Raw genomic sequence first — 20615 nt, forward strand, 5'->3', positions numbered from 1 at the left:
ATTCAAAAATTTATTTGGTTTTACATAATAAATATGTTATAAATATAGGCATTGCTTAGCAATGAATCTGTTAAAAAAAAAAAACAAAAAAAAACAGTTCTTGTTTTTGAAATGGAGTACAATAGACTTATGAAACAACAAACATGTAACTAGTCTGTTATAACATAATTCCATTTTCTGATATGAATGGAACTAGCAGGTGAATTTTCATTAAGGCTTTTTTTAGGATACAAATGAAAATATATATTTTCATTAAACCTTTACAAAATATGAGAAATGAATATATATATATATATATATACATATATATGTATGTATATATATATATATAAAACACTTATCATCTCTGTTTTACTGCTTACTTCTCTGTACTTGCATGGGTTAGATGAGATTTGGTGAAGCAGAATTTTCTGTGGTTGAATGCTCTTCCTATTGCCGACCTTTAAGCGTTTCCAAGTGAAGTAATATTTCCCACCAAGTCTGGACAAGTTTACTCAGAATATTGCAAGGAAACATCACCATTTTTATTATAACTAAACCTACTTACAATTATCACACAATAATTGAGACAAGGACACACACACACACACAGAGCAAAGGTAAAAAAGGACAAAAACAAGCCAAGATAAATTCACAATCAAAAAGTATTAGTTTGATGTTCATACAAGAGAAAATAGTTGTTTTAATATTTTGGATCCAGTTGAAAAGATGAAGAAAAAAAGAAAAAACTGGACAGTGCAATCCTAGCAAAAATGCCTTGTAAACTTAATGTACATGCTGGTTTCTAACTGACTGGAAGTTGTTTGGTGAACTAATGAGATATTACAAGACAGGAGAACAAATGCAAAGAGAAGCATGTGCGTGCAATATGTGTTATAGATATATATTCAGCCTCTTTAATACTTTCTCATCCCTCTTATCATTTGTACCACTATCAACCATGCCTCTGACACCCATATCTCTATTATCAGTGCCTTTATCACTCATCTCTCAATCACTGTCTTCTTTTCACTCTCACTCTGCCATGCTGTTGGTATGACCAAGGATGGCAGTGAATCTCTTCTGTACACTGAACATTGCTTCCAGTGTTACTAAGGACGTCACAGGACCTGTCTGACCTCTCCCCAATGCTATTACTACCTCTCTCATCACCTTAGCTTTCTTAAGTCTTTATTGTCCACAAGGGGCTAAACACAGAGGGGACAAACAAGGACAAACAAACGAATTAGGTCGATTACATCGACCCCAGTGCGTAACTGGTACTTAATTTATCGACCCTGAAAGGATGAAAGGCAAAGTCGACCTCGGTGGAATTTGAACTCAGAACGTAGCGGCAGACGAAATACCACTAAGCATTTCGCCCGGCATGCTAACGTTTCTGCCAGCTCGCCTTAGCTTTCTTGCCCATCTCAAAGCCAACCTGATGAGGCCCCTCATTCTTGAGAGGCCTCATCAGATTGGCAAGTACTCCTTCTGTACTCCCCTAGCTGTCAATATTGACAACTATCATTTACTTTCACTGAATTCATCCTCCTCAAATGTCAGATACAGTGATGGCAATAAATAGAGACAGTTCGGGCAATTTATGCAGCATTGAAACAGAAACCACAGAGGAGTGAAAAACATTTTTAAATCAAAAAAGAAAAAAGAAAAACAGCTAAAATTACCATCAATCAAAGTAAACAAAGATACTTATGGAATGAACTTAACATGTCAAATAGAATGGCTGGTAATAAAGTGCAATGGTAGAATCTAGCTGTTCAATCTGTTGATAAAGAATTAACTACCTAAACCAGCTTTGACATTCTGAATTTTTTCAGAGATAACTATATTTCAAAATAAACGATAGTAGTATTCAGCTAATTTTAAAAATTTTTGTTGTTTAATCAAATGTCAAATGCAATAGTTAATTCCAAGATATTAAATTCTCAGCTAATGCACACTAAAGTGAGCGGTCCTCTGGTAAAGAGAGTCGATTGGTTTGTCTACATGAAGACAAAATGAATTTACGACTTTTTGCCCTCAAGTGATTTCAGTTGTATTTACTGTTGAATCATTACAATTAGATTCAAATATGTCTTTCAGCCACTGATATAAATTACTTTCTGTATTTTTTGAGGCATCTGTAACATTTTCAATAGATTCAGGAATAAGCAGTGAACCTAATTTTAGCTCTGAATAAAGCCTGGTACGAATTTGTAGATAAACACATGACATCTCTTTCTTATTCTTGCAAGATAACCCGGCATCTGAGAAGAAAAAATATATAATAAAATTAATGGAAACATCTTAATACACACACACACACACACACACACACACACACACACACACACACATACATTCTATATTTATGATACATACCATATATTTTCCATGTATATGAGTCAATGAGCAACCTTTTATGAAGTCACTTCACCTGTGAAAACCAACATTGTGAGCTTACATTTCATTCCATGTCTTCACTGCTATGATTTTTTGAATAAGTAACAAGCTTTGAATCCTAAATTCCAAGATATCGTTCCTCTCAGTATGTGATAGGCTACTTTTGCCATAGATTTGCTCAAGCTAAGCTGACAGGAGCTATATATTACAGCGACATTAATGATGAGAATGACTGACATCAGTGTTAGCAGTTTTAACATTATCAACATCAACAATTAATGTCCATTTTCCACACTGGCATGGGTTGGATGGCTTGACAGGAACTGACAAGACCAGGGGCAGAGTACCAGGTCCCATAGTCTGTTTTGACTTGGTTTCTACAGCTGGGTGCCTGCCTAATGCTGGCCACTTTACAAAAAGTATTGGGTGGTTTTTATGTGACACCATCACCAGTGTTTTTTACATGGCACCAGCACCCACACCAATGCTTTTTATGTGGCAATATACAAAGAACTAATAGAACATGTGGTTAAAGTAATGATAGATAAAACAAACTTCAGTTTTAAGACATTCGTCCCAAAAAGGTAAACAAATCAAAATTAATGACCGGAAGATGATTTATAAATAACTAAATTTTTAAAAACCTGTTTTATCTGATTAAACATGAGAAATGGAAAAAAAAAAGAGTGAAAGAAAAAGAAAAAAAAACCTTTAGAAATACTCACGTAAATCAGACATCTTCCCTGAAACCAGCTTTCGCAGAATTTGGTCTGCTTGATGTAAAGTGCTAATGGAACATTTAACACGACTTATCTGCCGAAGTTCCAGGTTATCTGAAAGTGGTGCTGCTTTGTTTTGCCTGGCATTGTCAACCAAAGCCAACACATCATCTCTGGATGAAAAAAGAAGCGAGAATAGGAGAGGGATAATTATTTTTATAGAGAGAAGATAAGTGAGATATTAGCAAAAAAAAAAAATAAATAAATAAATCAATAAGTAATCACTTTTTATTCATTTAACAATGAGTGATGCTAACAGAATTATTTTTAAATCTGGAATACTCTTAATCACATATGATTGTATCACAAAATCAAATCTTGCATAAGTCATTGATCCAAGCAAGATATCTTGCTTACTTTGTCTATTTGTACAGTCAGGTGATTACAGTTAGAGACTATATTAAGCTTTAACTTGTTAGAATTCACAGGTAAATATTATATAAAAAAAAAACATATGTAAAAACTTTCAAAGAGTATTAATGCCTTTGGTGCTCAACACCAGTTTCATAAAGTTAAACAGATAAGGGATAAATATCTCTCTTTCAAAATATCACACAAAATGCTTGCAGTTGTTGCAGAGCTCCAGGTTATTCTTGATCAAGCAGAGCTATGTTCAAAAGCATTCTAGATTGGGTTTTTTCTCTCTTTTAATGGGATGTTTAAGACTATATTATTAAATGCGTTCTCATCTTTTTAGAGACGCTTAGAGGAGATTTGGCTGTTCTTTCTAGCAGGTTGAGTGACCATGTAAAGACCTCCACTGGCTAAGAATGCTTGCAATATATTTTAACCCAATAATATATTTACAAATGTTCAAATATGTAGCTGACACACATATGACACATCAGATATCAACTTACAAACAACAAATAGTCTGGTCCTTGATGTACAAAGAATGAACTTCCCAGTTTCTTTCAGATGGTGATGGTGGTTCTAACTTTGATGCCATTGTGTGAATCACTTCCTCAGGTATGGGGTTTGGCCGATGATTGTTCCTTTTCAATGCCAGTTCTATGTTGCATTCAAGATAAACTTGACAAAACCCAATACTGTCTAAAACAAGAGAAAATGAATAATACTTCATTTTATTTTTACCGTTTTAAATCAGTTTTTCTGAAGGGTGAGGTTTATATTAGAGCATTTTACAGCTCGATGTTTTACCTATCACTAACTATTCAACCATGACATTGGAGTAGTACTTGTTTACCTTCCTAACATAGATAGCTATAATAATACTAAAAGACCATGATCAAAAAGAAGAGAAAGGCAGAGACGGTCACAAGGGAAGAAAAGAAAAGTAATCATTGACATCATTTTCAGTATTATAGCTGTTTGTTCTTTCCTCACAGTGACATGGACTGGGGATGGCTGAAATAATAGAGCAGTGAACAATAAGACAACTGTAAGATCAGTAAATCATTTGTTGAACTTCTGTTGATTTAGATATGTAACCTAGCTTTGATTTCTAATAGGAGCTACTTCACTCCACTGGAGTCATTGTACACATTTTTTCCATCATGCTCTTCAGGTGTTTACTCAGCTCAATGTGTTATTATGGCAAGCCAGTAGGCTCATGAACAGACAAATTCATGCATTTTAAAAACAGATTCTCTCAGACAATTGAAACTGATGTTCTGATTGAATATCTAACAACTGGTGTTGGTGGTGGCAAGGAATTGAAGGTTGGAAAGGAATTCCAGGGGATTACATTTCTGGGTAAGAAGGACTGGGTGAACTGTTCAGTACATAGTCTAGAAGGTAAGAGACAATAAGAGTGTTGGAAGGAGGAAAGGTGAGTGGAAAAGTGAGTGTGAGTAGTATATAGCTAACTAGTTGAGAGGTATGGGAATCATTGGAAGAAACAGTCTTCAAACTAGAGATTGTAAGCACATTAATGAATGAATCATTGTCAATCAGTCAAATGTCTTTCTTTGAAATGTGGTTTAGGGTAACTGTGTTTAGGATGGCTGTGCAACAGCAGCACTAGCTGTGAGAAATACTCCAGTGTGGCTCTTACTTGAGGTCAGAAACTGATCAAGGATTAAGTATTTCCTGACTCAGTTTTATGATGTAGATTTACATGTGGGGCTGTCACATGTCATTGTTAGAAATTGTGTGGCATTTTGAGGGCTTTTACTGTGCATAGTACATGACAATGAGATGAAAATGGCCAGGAACAATATACCCAGGGATGTTTGTGACATGTAAACTTAACAGTAAAGTGAGCACTAGCAAACTTGATGTAGTAAGCTAAGAGATTGTAATTGATTAAAATGTCTTATTACATCCAATATATTTATGTCTACTTTATGAATGAGATGAAAAGTTGATGGCTTATATCTTATCACAATTATAACATTGTTTCTGCAGTCAAAATGCTTAATGCACAACAGCTGAGGTTCACTTAGTTTCAAGTAAGTTGTTGCTGACTAAAGTCAACCCTGATCAGAGAGATTAACAGTCAAAGTTGTCCCAGCTATGAGTATCCTGTCTTTTTTCAGGAATTGAGTACCCAGGGTTACATTATCTAATGTATCATCTTGTAAGCACAGTTACCTCCCTTGACAGTGGGTTAAAACAAGCTTGTGCTAGATGGCACAAGTAGAGGGGGGGATTCTGACACGAGGTCTTGCGTCTTCTTTTGGTATCTGGATGTCTGAGAGCAAAGATATGACCTAGTTGGCTCTCTTACAACACACGCCAACTAGCAGACATGAGGTAGTACACAGAAGATGAACATGGCCTTCATTCATCAAACTCTTTCCTTTATTATTCAATTGTATATGTTTGAGACCTCTAGTAAAGGTATTTAAAGTGATAGCCTTGTTATATGAATTCATTGTACCGTGTTCCTTTATCAAGTGATATTACAGCCTTCTGAACAGAGTCCTCATCAGATGGCTTCAAGACCATTTTGGATGATGATGTTCTCAGGTTGTGAAGCCATCTAAAATCTTTTAGAACTGTAGAATGTGCTTTAAAGATTTGTTTTCTATCTCTAGTAAGATGAGCAATGAGAGAGACAGAGTATCTCTCAAGTTCTAAGTCGATTTTTCTTTTCTCTTTTTATAACACCAGGTCAGTTCTGATGAAATAGACCTATGATTAAAAGCATCCTAGCTACGACCATCCTGGTTTTAAAGAATACATTATCTAATGTGACATTGCTGTGATGGCAGAGTAAAATATTAGGGAAATTTAGGTGCTATTTCTAGCAGGTTGTTTGTAGGATATTACAATTAACTTCTTTAAAGAAGCCTAACATTGTAAAAGAGAAAAATGTTTCATTGGCTTGTGGTGCAGAATTCCTATCTTCTCATGGGAATTTACCAGTGATAGAGTATGTTATCCAGAGAAGGAATTCTGTCAAGTAAACTCCTAAATTAAAGGAAACAGTTAAGAATCTGTGTTGGTTTAAGTTAATGAGACTAAATGGAAGATTCAGGTTCAACTTAGCAAGATTGACATGGCTAAACTATGTATAGGTTGCACACTTTCTAATGAATAAAAGGGAGATTGAGCCTTAACATCTGTAACTTTGGACTTTACAAGTATTGACAATGTTTATTCTAATCTTTTCTTATAAGGAAGTGCATGACTCAATCACCTATACACAATCTGACCTGTTAGTCTTGCTAAGTTGATTATCAGCCCTCCTTTTGATCTCTTTAATTTAAATCAATGACCTGGCATCCGTGCTAGTAGAGCGCAAAGGGCACCATCCAAGCGTGACCGTTGCCAGAGCAGCTGATTGGCTTCCGTGCCGGTAGCATGTAAAAAGCACCATTCAAGCGTGATCATTATCAGCGTCACCTTACTGGCACTTGTGCCAGTGACACATGAAAAAATATTCGAGCGAGGTCGTTACCAGTGCCACTGGATTGGCTCCTGTGCAGGTGGCACGTAAAAAACACCATTTGAGCATGACTGCTGCCAGTACCACCTGACTGGCCCTTGTACCAGTGGCATGTAAAAGTACCCACTACACTCTAGGAGTGGTTGGTGTTAGGAAGGGCATCCAGCTGTAGAAACTCTGCCAGATCAGATTGGAGCCTGGTGCAGCCATTTGGTTCGCCAGTCCTCAGCCAAATTGTCCAACCCATGCCAGCATGGAAAGCGAACGTTAAATGATGATGGTGATGACTCTGTAGCATATTTTACCTTATATTTCAACTAAACTATATAGAACTCTCTCTTTTCTTCCTTGATAAGGGCCTGCATTTTGCTTTCCTCATAGTAATAATATTTATTGTAACTACCCCAGCATTTCTTGTAAAATTTGAATTATCTCTTAAATGAAAAGACAGACAACACATAACTGAAATGAATGGATGATAAAGCAGACTTGTCCAAATTAAGGCACTGATTATGCTAATTTTATTTGGTTTCATCTTCATTTCTTTGAAGGCTTTGTTTACATACATTATTCATACATATACATATATTTGCTATCAGAAACCTAAAATATTTTCAGTGACATTAGTAGCTAAGATCCATTATAGACTGAGAACTATTATGTAAATAAATTATATTAATACATTATGAGTTATAGACACCTTATATTTGGTATGTCTAATAGGTTGTTCATATTTACAGATTCTTATAACTATAAATAAATTATATATTAGCTGTACTGAAAGTGGACCACTTTCAGTACTGCTAGTAGAATTTTTTTGATTATAGGTATAAGGCCTGGAATTTTGGGTGAGTGACTAGTTGATTACATTAACCCCAGTGCTTCTGGTATTTATTTCATCAAACCTGAAATGATGAATGGCAAAGTCGACCTTGATAGAATTTGAACACAGAACATGAAGACCGACAAAATTCCACAAGACATTTTGTCTGGCATGCTACCAATTCTGCCAGCTTGCCATCATAATTTATTTTATTTGCTATTAGAGTGATGGGTGATGGGGGCAGGCAATACAAAGACAAAGTGTGGGGATGTACATAGAATGAAATGATTTAAGAAAGGAAAACAGTATACAAGGTATAAAGTACTAACAAAAATAAATGCAAATATAAATGGTAGGTGGGGGGGGGGCAGCATTTCTAATTAAGGTACAAGGCTAGCAATTTTGACGGGAGGGGATTAATCAATACCAACAACCCCAGTACTTGACTTGTACTTTATTTTTATTGAGCCTGAAAGGATGAAAAGCAAAGTTGACCTCAGTGGGATTTGAACTCAGAAAATAAAGATCTGCAAGAAACATCACAAAGCATTTTGTTTGATGTTCTAAGGATTCTGCCAATCTACTGTCATAATGATGAGAAGATGAGGATGATAATGACCATAATTCCTAATATGGACACAAGGCCTCAATATTTTTAGGGGATGGTTGTAGTCAGTCGTATTATTCCCCAAACATGGTTGACATTTTTTGGGGGTTTTTTTTTATCATGCCCAGGGAGATGAAATACAAAGTTGGCTCCAATGGGATTTGAACACAGAGTTGAGATGAACATAACAAAATATTGTAAGACATTTAGTCAAGCCCTAACTACTCTTCCACCTCACCATAGTAGTAGTAGTAGTAGTAGTAGTAGTAGTAGTAGTAGTAGTAGAAAAACAACAATAATATATCAAAGTCAATTCAGTCAACATTCTATCTCTTTCTACAAATAAAAATTGGCACTGAGCCATGTGCAGTCAAAAGAAATCAATCTTTAATGGAATATGAGGTTAGTATCGGTGGTCAAAATATCTCTTACTACTTTCATGATATTAAACAATGCTGTCATGTAAATTTGCCCAAACCATGTCATTGAGTGGCAAGAGGAAACATTAAAATGCTGTTAACCAAAATGAAAAGAGAAAAGAACAAAGGAAGTGGAGAAGCTGTTGCTGTTGTTATTTACCTTCAGGTTGGACTTGATTAAGTAGAACAATGATGAAAGGTGTTTCAAGTGCCATTATCCAGTTTTTTTTTTTTGTTTTTGTTTTCATTGCAGAATTGCAGACATACTATACTTGTGACTACATTATCCAATGTATCTTTATTTTTAAATTAAAAAATGATAAAGCAAGGTTTTAAGAAGTTTTAGCTGCTATTTCTAGCAGACCATGCAAATGTGTAGACACTTCATAATTAACATGGTGCTTAGAAAGAGAGGATAAAAATAAACCCTCAGTACAGAAGATAAGTTTGGTAAGTTTGATAGAGTCCTGGAAAAGAAAATTACTAACCAATCAGACCTATGAGCAAACACAGGTTAGCCATAACCAGCACATATTTTTGCATATCTAGGGCTTTGAATTTAAAGGAATTTGTCTGGTATCTCTATGAAGTTGAATACCCATATACAGAATGAGAGCAGGTTCACAAAGATATGGTTTGGGCAACATGTCCTTAAAAGAAAAGAATTGGTTGTGAAACATTAGGAAATGAAAACTTAGATGATAATAATAATAATGAAATTATTGTGTATAGTGCTCAGGTGCACTACAACTATTCAAAGGTTCATGTGCAGTACATAGAATTATGTACAAAAGTCAGGAAAGTGAACAGTGTATGAGTCATGATATACATGTGTGCATGCATATGGAGTAGGGGATATCAGGTGTAGTGTAGGCGAATTTCAGGAAACATGGAGGTTTTAAAGGATGCAATGTCACGACAACTAACAACTGATGCAAGTAGTTTGTTCCATGCTTCAGCAACTCTGAGTGTGAAAAAATGTTTCTGAACGTCATGGGAGCTGTGCTGTTTCCTAACTTTGTAGGCATACCCACGTGTGTTAGACACATGGAGCTCAAAAAGGTGCTCAAGGTGGTTGTTGGTATGATGGTTAATAAATTTGTGGGTGTTTAGCAAGTCAGTTGGCAGACATCAGAGCTTCAACATATCTATGCCCAGGGAAGCAAGGCGTTCAGATAGCAGAAGGTTTGGTTTGTTTTTTGGTAGATGTAATGTGTGTGTGTGTGTGTGTGTGTGTGTGTGTGTGTGTGTGTGTGTGTGTGTGTGTGTGTGTGTGTGTGTGTGTGTGTGTGTGTGTATGTGTGAATGAGAGAGGAGAGAGAGAGAGAGAGAAGGAGGAAGAAAATTGACACTACACAGTGAGTTATTGTCTAATAAAGTAAGATACATTTACACTTCTAGAGAATATTTACAGTATTAAAGTTTTAAAACAGGCAAGCATTAGAGACAGGAAGAGAAAATAACACCTTGATAATTAGTTTATATCTAACACATGCTAACATGCAAAAACAGTTGTAAAACAAAAAAACAACTTTCGTCTGAAGGAAGTAAATCAACAAGAGTTGTAGCAGATACAGATAGGATAAAAGAAAGCAACCTCTTAGATATGGGTTAAAAAATGATAGGTTGTAATAAAATAAGCATCTCTATTCAATGGAATACCACATAGAAAATAAAATATAAAGAAAAGCAGAGATTCAATAAATTTATTATTATCATTATTTTTTTTTTTCTATGCTAGCATGAGTAGAATGGTTTTCTATAAATTTGGATATCTGCATATTTTCTGATCAATATTTTTTTTTTAACAACTAGCTATTCTTGTTTTCTTACTGACAACCATTTACTTTTAAAATAAGAGACCACCACCATAGCAGCCCTACAAAGTAAAGAACAGTTATGTACCTTGCTCAAGATCACAACAATATAGTAAAGTTTAAATTTAGTCAGTTAAGAGATCGGAATCTATAAGTTATTCATAACAAGCATAGACTAATTTATATCACTTCAATGATGAAGAGTTACAAAAATTGTGTGATACTTACACTTTCTGGCTAACTGATAGAAAGGATATCGCATTCCTTGATAATACATGTTATCATCTATGATAACCAACAAGTGAAATTCTTCTTTTTTCATGTCCTGCATAAAGCTATTGTTTATTTTAGTCCATAGATCAGGGCACACATTAACAGGTATTTCTGCTTTAACATTTGGGAAAATTTTGAGAATATTCTCAACACAACATACTATATCTTCCCGATATTTCTTCCAATTTGCAGCTCCCTGTAATGAAGAAATAATCATAATTTGAAACATAAAAGGAATAAAGTGACAACCTAGAGCAGTGCTTTTCAATCTTTTAGAGGTGGCAAACATGCTTTTATTTCTCTAAAAAGGAGGAATACCTTATAAACATACTTTTTAAAAATCTAAATACTGTACAGCCATTAAATAATATGTACTAATGATGAAAATAGGCAGTCAATCTTTAACTTAAACCTGAAAATTGTGAAACTCATGGCCTATAATTATTATGTAACTACCACTAAAACCATCATTTTAATGTAGTGTGTCAAGAGTAAATGAACTTGGTGGAGTTCATCTTACCTCAAGCTGTGAATAACAGATAGAAGTGACTCACCAGGAATCAAACAAGCTCAGTTTACTGGAAGCTTACCAGTATTCCAGAGTGTTTACACCCAACACATATCATCATCATTTAATATCCATTTTCCATGCTGCATGGCTGGATGACTTGACAGGAGATGGCAAGACAGAGGACTGTGCCAAGCTCTGCTGTCTTCTTTGGCATGGTTTCTAAGATTAGATGCCCTTCCTAATGCCAATCATTTTACAGTGTGTACAGGTTGCATTTTATGTGGCACCAGCAAGAACATCAAGCAACTTGCAAGACAAGACCCCACAACTGAGTGGGGGATAGTATTGAGGAAGATTGTGTGTGTGTGTGTGTGTGTGTGTGTAATGTTCTTTTAGTAGTTTCCATCACAAGCCTATGGCTAAGCTGGAGTCCCGCTCTCAAATGCACCAGTATTTTGTCTGGTATTTATTTTCTTGATCTTGTATGGTATGAAAGACAAATCATTCTTGGCATGAAGGAGGATAACTCAGTCAGAATATAGCAAGATACTTTGTCTGATGCTATTTTGTTTACCAAATGTTGATATATATATATACACACATACACAGACACACACACATGTATGTATTTATGTATGTACGCATGCATGCATACATATGTGTGTGAGTGTGTGCATGCATGATGAGTTTCTGCAGTTTCTGTACACCTAATACCATTCACAGGGCTATGGTAGAAGATTCTCTCGGTTAACACAGAAGTATTGTCCTCAGAACCATGAGGTTGTACAGCAAACTTCTTAGCCACACAGCCATGCCTGTGCATTACAGTATATTGTTTTTATATTGTCCGTTTATGATGAACAGTATACTTCAGTGGACCCCATTAGTAAGAAAGACTAAGAAATTTTTGTAGGAAAAGACATAAAAAGCAAAGCTGTGACATTCATATCTTTTCTAAGTGGAGAAGAAAAAGTGTCTTCAACTTAATCATGTAGACGTTTCAATATCTGGAGCGCTGCACCCACCAAAACACATTTTAGGTCAGCAAAATAAAGAAAGTTAAGCACTGAACAGGCAACAGTTTACAGCCACTGTTTTGTTGATAAGCTGTCTCCTCCTTCCAAAATTTCTACTGAAGCTACAGAGCCTCTCTATAGTTGTCCCTCCTCTAGAAATAGCAGCAAACTCTCCCTACAATGAACCCCTGATGTCTGAAATAAGGACGAATACATTGGACAGTGATATTCAAAAAGGGTGGGAAGGACATGACTGAAATCTCTTTGATTGTATGTCTGCTCAGTCGGGGCTGAGGCATAGGACTAAACAACTACATCATTATCATCTCACAACCATCACTGCCACCACCATCAACCACTACAACTACAGCAGTCTTTGCCAGTTTGATAGACATTTGCTTTAAATTGCGTATCCAATATATTTTTACCAATCCTTCTTTTTCTAAATTTGCAACACTTTAGAATTTCCTTCCTGCCTGTGTTTTCATTCCTTGAGCCTACAAGAGAACCTCTACATGACCACTCAATTTTCATGAAATAATAGTCACTCCTCTTTTAAATCATGCCCTATTTCCCTAAAAAAAAAAAAAAAAAAAAAAAAAAAAAAAAAAAAGAAAGAAAGAAAAAGGAAAACACGTAGAAGACATATATGTAATCCTACATATATGGGAATGGCTGGAAAATATTTGACCATGAATCAAGATTATTTAGTGGTAATCTGGGGCTAAAGAACAGTTTGTCATGCTTGTATCATCCAGTCATACATTGGTACTTCACTAAGAGAGTACCCCAGTATTTGACTGATACTTATTTGAAGGATGAAAGATAAAGTCAACTCAGGCAGAATTGTATTCAAAAGAGTGCAGCTACCTCAAGGCATTTTGTCTGACAGCCTAACCTAATGATTCTACCAGCTTACCACTCTAACAACAACAATAACATTTTTCTAATTCTCTGATATCCCAGAGGAGACTTCTTGAACTACATAGTAATTTCTTAGATTGGCACATCACCAAAAATTGTTGGGGAGAGTATAAGAATCTCTCCTGGCAAAAGGACAACCTTAACACAATGGCCTATCTCTTTAGAGCCAGAAAATACTTCAGCCCTCAACAATTGTTAACACTTTCTATAAAGTTGAAAACCGGCCCCAAATGTAATATCGCTTCCACACTTAGAATGATGTCGCTGCTATGCATACAGACTGCATCCAGAAGAGGGCCACTTGACTTATTGGCATTAAATCACTAATAGCTTCTGACTCATAAATGCTCATCTGTTCTCTTTTCATAACTATAATGGTCCCTATTCCTCTGAACTACTGGTTTTGTACCTACACTTGTCTCTTTCCCTCTCTCATCACTCTTACTGCACACCCCACCACTAACCATCATGCCCAGGCCTTCCTTCCCAGATCATCTTTCCTATGGAAACTTCTCTCTGCAGGTGTTGATCTGTAACAGTTTAAACATGACATTAATAGCATCAAGCTCTTTGGTCTCAGAGATCATAGACACTGCCTCTTCTTGCAGACTCAGCAAGTAACATGTATATATATTTTAGTTAAACTTATTGACCCCAGTAACATTTTTTTTATAAAGCCTGGTATTTATTCTATTGGTTTCTTTTGCTGAACCACTAAGTTAGGAGGATTGTAAACACACCAACACCAGTTGCCAAGTGGTGGTGGGAGACAAACACATATATAAACACACACACACACACAACAGGTACTTTTGCAATCAAACCATAATAGATAAACGTCAAACCTTGCAGTATTTAAATTCCCTAAACACTGAAAGGTATTTTGTCAGGTGCTCCGTTGCGGAGCACCTGACAAAATGGATATATCAGTAGTTTCAGTTACATAATGAAGGTTCATGAATGTGAATGTGTGTGAGCATTAGAATATGGCACCTGAGGAGGGTTAGAGAATACACAAATAAAAATAATGATTGGAGAAAGTCAATATAATTGCCTTAACAAATTTATATTATCACTTTGGTCATATTGCCTGTATATCAGATATCATTTCGTGATCTTTATATGTCTTTGACAAAAAAGATTTAATTCTTGCTCGGTCAGTCCTAATTATGCAATACAGTAGCAATGTCAATATATAAATAAAATTTATTTCATTAATTTGCTGTCTTACAAGTGTAGGTTTGAAAGAAATGATCTCAGTAAGTTTGGGAGACTCTACAAAGAATAGTTTATCTAATGTACAGAGACATCAAGATTTAAAATTTTTACCTGTTGCACTAAGTTAGGCTTTTCTGTCAGGATAGCAGTAATATTGTCTGGCATTAAGTCATCATATGAAAGATGAACAACATGATAGATGCTGTTGAACTCTGGTGATGCTTTCAGTCTTTTAGCCAAAGTTGTTTTACCACAGGCAGGCAGACCACAAAGAATTAGTAAGCACATATCCATGTTCATGGGCTAAGACCTGGTATAATGAAATAACAACAACAGTAAAACAATAACAACAACAATAACATGAGCATTAAATTTTGGCATAAGGCCAGCAATTTTAGGGGGAGTAAGTTGATTATATTGACCTCAGTATTCAAACTTTGTCTAGGGTACAGTAGTGACTTAATAGGGGTAGGCAAATTCTGGAAGGACAGCTGTTGTCATAACACACATTTTGAAGTATTAAACTTTATTTTATATACTGTATATTAGTCAAGCCTGATATATATTAGTCAATCAGTCTGCCTCTTTTTCTTATGTTATGGATTGGTAGTTTGTGGTGTTAGGAAGGGCATCCAGCTGTAGAAACTCTGCCAAATCAGACTGGAGCCTGGTGTTGCCATCCGGTTTCACCAGTCCTCAGTCAAATCGTCCAACCCATGCTAGCATGGAAAGCGGACGTTAAACGATGATGATGATGATGATGATGATAACCTTTCTAAGGTCATTAACAGTGTTGGTAGAAAAGTAAGTTGAAATGATACTGAAAAATGCAGTTTAGAATTTTTGTCCAAATACTTTGGGTATATTTATTTCGTTCTAATACATATATACATGTATGGTTTCTTTCAAGTTTTCTAATTCTCTCTTTAGTCCATTTAGTCATTTTGTTAAGGAGCTAGATATCAGACAAAGGAGTTTGTTCAGAGACAGCTACATGGTCCAGGTTCTCATTGTCATAAGTAGAAAAATTCCCAACTTGTTTGAAGACAAATCCTGATAATCAGATGCAGGAATCCTTGTTTTAAGTATGCATTCTATGCATCTGATTCAATGAAGACCTTTTCCCAGCTGATACCTGGAAAGTTAAAGCTCTCTGTCATTATGATATTAGGAACCATGGCTTCCTTCAAATCACTTGATGAACCATTGATGAGATTCTGACTAGGAAATTTGGAGTAGCATACAGTCTCAAAGTGTTGCTTGTCAATCCTTATACCAACAAATACAAATTCATCCTCTTTACTGCTACTTTCATGAGTAACTGTGACATTTTAACTTTCCTTTTATACTAATCAATACCCCCACCTCCACATGTATTATAGTTTTGAGATAAAAGATGAACTCTTGGATAATATTGGTTTCAAATTTTGGTACAGGGCCAGAGAAAGACAGACGAAATGCTGCTAAGCATTTTGCCCATCATGCTAACAATTCTGCCAGCCCGCTGTTTTCACTCTTGGATAATATTGTTAACCAAACTATCAGCATCACAGTGTCTTCCTGGCAGAATGATTACTGAAGATGTGTGCTAAACTAGTGATGTTAAGATATATATTTTATTGCATTGAGTTTCATCTGACTATTGAATGATTTCACCAAATATTTTGTGGGATGTTGCAATTGATAAGGTTAATTCCATTACTCGACAGGTACATATAGTCCAACCCATACCAGCATGGAAAAGGGACATTAAACAACTATGCTAATGATGATATTTTATCTACCCTAGAAGGAAGAAAAACAGATAAATATCACTTCAATAGGATTTTAATATAAAAATGTAAATCTGAGGTTTATTGTTTAGCACTCTACCAATTCTCACTCTTACCATCTTAATGGAAACAATAATTTCTAACTTAGGCCAAAGCTATATTTTGGGGGATGGTACTGACCTCAGTACTTGACTGATATCTTATTTTATCAATCTAAGAATGATGAAAATAAAGTCAACCCAACCATACATAATGATGTCATGGGAAACCAAAAAAAAAAAAAATGCAGAGATGACTGTTCTATAAAAAAAAAAAGGACCATCAGCAAAGTAATGGGGAAAAGTTAAATCATATTTAACTAGAAAAATGTAACACTTGAGCATATGATCTTTAAAGACATAAAATAAATAGTACACTGAAAACTAATTCAAATATAAATGTTGCTGCTTTTATAACATCATAAAGAAAATATAAACAGAAATCAAAATAAGAGAAAGCCAATGCAAAAACAAAGGCCATTAAATTTTCATAAATAAACAATAATGCTTTAAATTAGTTTTAGTCTTAGGTCCTCCTGTGCCGTGTGGCACATTGGGTGGCAAGAGATGCCAAGATATTGTAAGAACAGTATGTATAAGAAGTATGAAGGACTCCTTAAAGTTATTTGACTGCTTTATCCAGATTTTTGCTTCTAACAATGCACAAAAAAAAACTTTCTTTTTCCCAATGGTTGAAAAGACTTGTGGCATAACTATGAGACGTAATTCCACAGCAAGACTACATATCAACACCATTAATTTAGTGCCCTTTTCCCATGCTTTTATGGGTCAGAAAAAATTTATCGAAGCTGATTTTTATAGCCAGATACCTCTTCCTATCACTAACCCTCATTTGTTTCTAAGCAAAGTAATACTGGCCACTAAGTTACCCATTAGTACTAACAACTGAGAGATTCTCAAGAATGTTTCTAGATACCGGAAATATTCTGGCCACTATGGCTTTGTTGTGGTGTGCATAAAAACCCCAATAATCTGAAGGTGCCATCTTTGCTGCAGTCCATTACCAGGACCACTGACTAACTATCCTGATTCAAAAAGAACATCCATACCTCAAGATTCACTCGTTTCTGAAACAATATTGCATCTCATTTGATTCAAATCAGATGTTAATAAGTGTGACAAAAATCTTGGTCATGCTGTTGGCTACTGCAGTCTATATCTTAATCACCCAAGGATGTTATGCAAGCAACCTTGCATCCAGGTCAACCCAAGACATGTAGATGTATACACCCTACTTTTCGTAGGTTGTATAAATGTACATTTCACTGCTGTAATTTACACACTCCTTTAAATTACTGGTTGTGTTTTTGGTTTGTATTCTTTTTCTACAAGTTTTCTATTTCTGATATCCTTTTGGTTTTAAGAATGAATCTCGTTAAATTTGCTTCACTAACAGAATCCAAAGTTGCTTTAATACCAAGGTTATGTCATCTCTCTAGACCTGTGTTTGTTGTGGTAGCATCGTTATTGCAGTTTTCTTATTATTAACAACAAAAATATAAAAAATATAAGAATAAAAACATTATTAAAGCTAAAAACATTCAGAATACAAATCATTAAGACAGACCTATCTGCATTCAAAACCAAAGTAAACAAAACTCAACAAAATCAAATCACAGCATATCTACCAGATCCTGACCAACAAAAGCCAGACTAGAATTATACAATAAAAATATGAATAAAAGGATTTGAAAAAGTTTTAACCCTTTAGTGTTTCAACTGGCCATATATAACCCAAATATTCTACTTTAAGTTCACACTGACCAGATCCAGCCTCTTAAAGCTACCCTACAATGTCATTCTAAAAATAAACAATAACACTATCAGAATTGTGAGACCATAAGATAATGCATGATTAATTTAAAACAATTTAAGTAAAAAAAAACAGTAAATTTGACAAAATAATCTGATTGCTAAAAGGTTAAGAAGAGGAAACTTTTAAGATTTTGAATATGACAATAAAAGTGGAAATAGTTCACTCATCAAAATTGATTGATATCTTCTTTAGACTCATAAAATACCTTCCATACTACCACTTGGGGCCTTTAATGCAGTTGTCACTGTTGCAGACTTCTGCTGCTCAGTATAACTCCACTTCCTGTTCTTTGGGGACCTTGAGCAAAATCTGCTCTGTTACAAGCATTTGATCCAGTCTTGGCTCTGAAGATAACTTTTCATTGATCATCACTCCCTTAGAAGGAGTGTGGGGCATGTACTTCCTCCCCTGACTAAACCCTACAAAAAGAAAAGCATTTTGACTAAGTCTCTAGTTTGAGATTTCTTCCTCTTTCCAGAATGACAAAGACCTTGTAAAACATTATGGGCTCAACTTTTAAGAAAATTAAACTCAACAATAAAAGAGCAATAATAAAAACATAAACCAAATCTGCTCCTTGTAGACTTAATAAAAACAGATGTAACATCAATGTCATCAGAATAATCAAAAAAAAAAAAAAAAAAAAAAAAATCTAAGTAGCATCCACAGTAGTCACAAAGAAAGATAAGTTGTCTCAAGCCTTAATGAAATCAACAAAAATAAAGGCACCCAAAAATCAACGACAGCCTTACTACATTGCATAAGACTTGTTATGAAATGTGACGATGATTCTTTTAACTGAACAAACTGATGTTATTAAGAACTAGATTAAAAACAAAACTTCATACAATTCCAATAGCAAGAGAAGAGACCAATTTGGCAGAGGAGTATAGTTGAAGTGATCCTCATGGATGAAAATATTTAAAACACATGCAGTAACTGAATCACTATGAAAAGGAATATAAGAACAGTAATAGTTCAGATGTTCCAAGAAATAAACTGGAAAGCACTACAAGGTGATAAGATAAACTTTTGGTTCAAATATTCAACAGGCAGAACACCACCTGAATGACTCACTAATGGAAAACTCAATTCCCAGCAACATCACAAAACTATAGACCAATCAGCTATCTGTCAATAGAATATAAAGTCTTATATTGTACTAATATCAGAGATGATAATTACCTGGAAAATAACAAATTTCAGAAGAACAGAAGTGAAGCTATACCAGCTCATATGGTTGCAAAGAAAATTACTAGCTATTAAATCCTTAATCAAGAATGTAGAAAAAGAAAGATCAATCTGAGTATGGCATGGATTCGTTAACTTTTGACATGTTTCTCCATCCACAGATTCTAAAGGAATAAGCTGTTTAAGGCAGCAATAACAAAGAGCTACATCAAATATAGAGGCAAAGGTTTGTTAGAGTCATTAGAAAAGCAGATAAAATATTTTGTATTTATTCTCATTCTCTGCTCTCTGAGTTCAAATTGTGTCAAGTCCTACTTTTGTCGTCCATTCGCTTAAGATTAATAAATAAAGTACCTGTTCAATATTGGAGTCAATTCTTCAGCCACTCTTTCTTACTGAAAGAAATTACTTGATGTTCAGCCCTGGAGAGGGATTGGCCCAACCAGGTTTAAAATGCCAAAAAACATGCCATGTGTCATGATACTGCCCCCTATAGTACCAGCATGGATTGAGAGCCAAAGAAAGGAAAGAAAAAAAATCAACTGTCATGGCTAAAGGACAAATAATTCTACATATAGAAAAGAGAGAATTTTAAAAATCAATCTCGTCCCTATTAGAAGAGGATGTTTAACATCTTTAACCAATGTGCCAAAGTCTAGACTTAGATACAGGCAATCAAGCATCTTTTGTATATTGTTGATATCAAGGTGTTGACTGCAGATGATAAACAACAGCAAACACATACAATGTAGGAATTGATATTGAAATTTAGTAAAGGAAATTTACAAAAGCAATTTTAAAGAGAGGAAATTTTTTTTTTAAATCAGGAATATCAAGTTAGATAAAGAAGTAGAGATAAGAGACTTAGACTAAACAGACTTGGAAATACTCAGGAATTAAAGAACAAGATAAAGTACAATGCATGCACAAATGAAAGAAAAGGTTAGGAAGGAATGTTATTGACAATTGTAAGACAAAATAAAAGCCTTTCTACCAGGAACTACCAAAAAACATACAATGAGGTAAAACACACACAAAATAATAAAATATGTGGAGGTCATGAAAAAAACAATCATGTTTTTTTTTGGTTGCCCAGTCTTAGCTAAATGGGAATATACAAAGATGCATGATGAAATGGAAATAATGAAA

The 20615-nt window shown here is 35.0% G+C and overlaps 1 protein-coding gene across 3 annotated transcripts in view; it reads right to left on the reverse strand.

Annotated features, from left to right (window-relative positions):
- Positions 1-325: 325 nt before the first annotated feature.
- The window catches only part of LOC106872979 (L-seryl-tRNA(Sec) kinase), a 62335-nt gene continuing 42045 nt past the window's right edge, over positions 326-20615 (reverse strand). For all 3 annotated transcript variants that reach the window (XM_014920167.2, XM_014920168.2, XM_014920169.2), the window contains exons 2-6: positions 14740-14938; positions 10915-11155; positions 4025-4217; positions 3111-3277; positions 326-2249 (exon numbers count right to left, since the gene is read on the reverse strand). In XM_014920167.2, the coding sequence (XP_014775653.1) occupies positions 2023-2249; positions 3111-3277; positions 4025-4217; positions 10915-11155; positions 14740-14928 (1017 nt within the window). In that variant the 5' untranslated portion in view covers positions 14929-14938 and the 3' untranslated portion in view covers positions 326-2022. The remainder of the gene's footprint in view (positions 2250-3110; positions 3278-4024; positions 4218-10914; positions 11156-14739; positions 14939-20615) is intronic.

This window comes from Octopus bimaculoides, chromosome 2, assembly GCF_001194135.2.
Source record: "Octopus bimaculoides isolate UCB-OBI-ISO-001 chromosome 2, ASM119413v2, whole genome shotgun sequence".
NCBI classification, from domain to species: domain Eukaryota; kingdom Metazoa; phylum Mollusca; class Cephalopoda; order Octopoda; family Octopodidae; genus Octopus; species Octopus bimaculoides.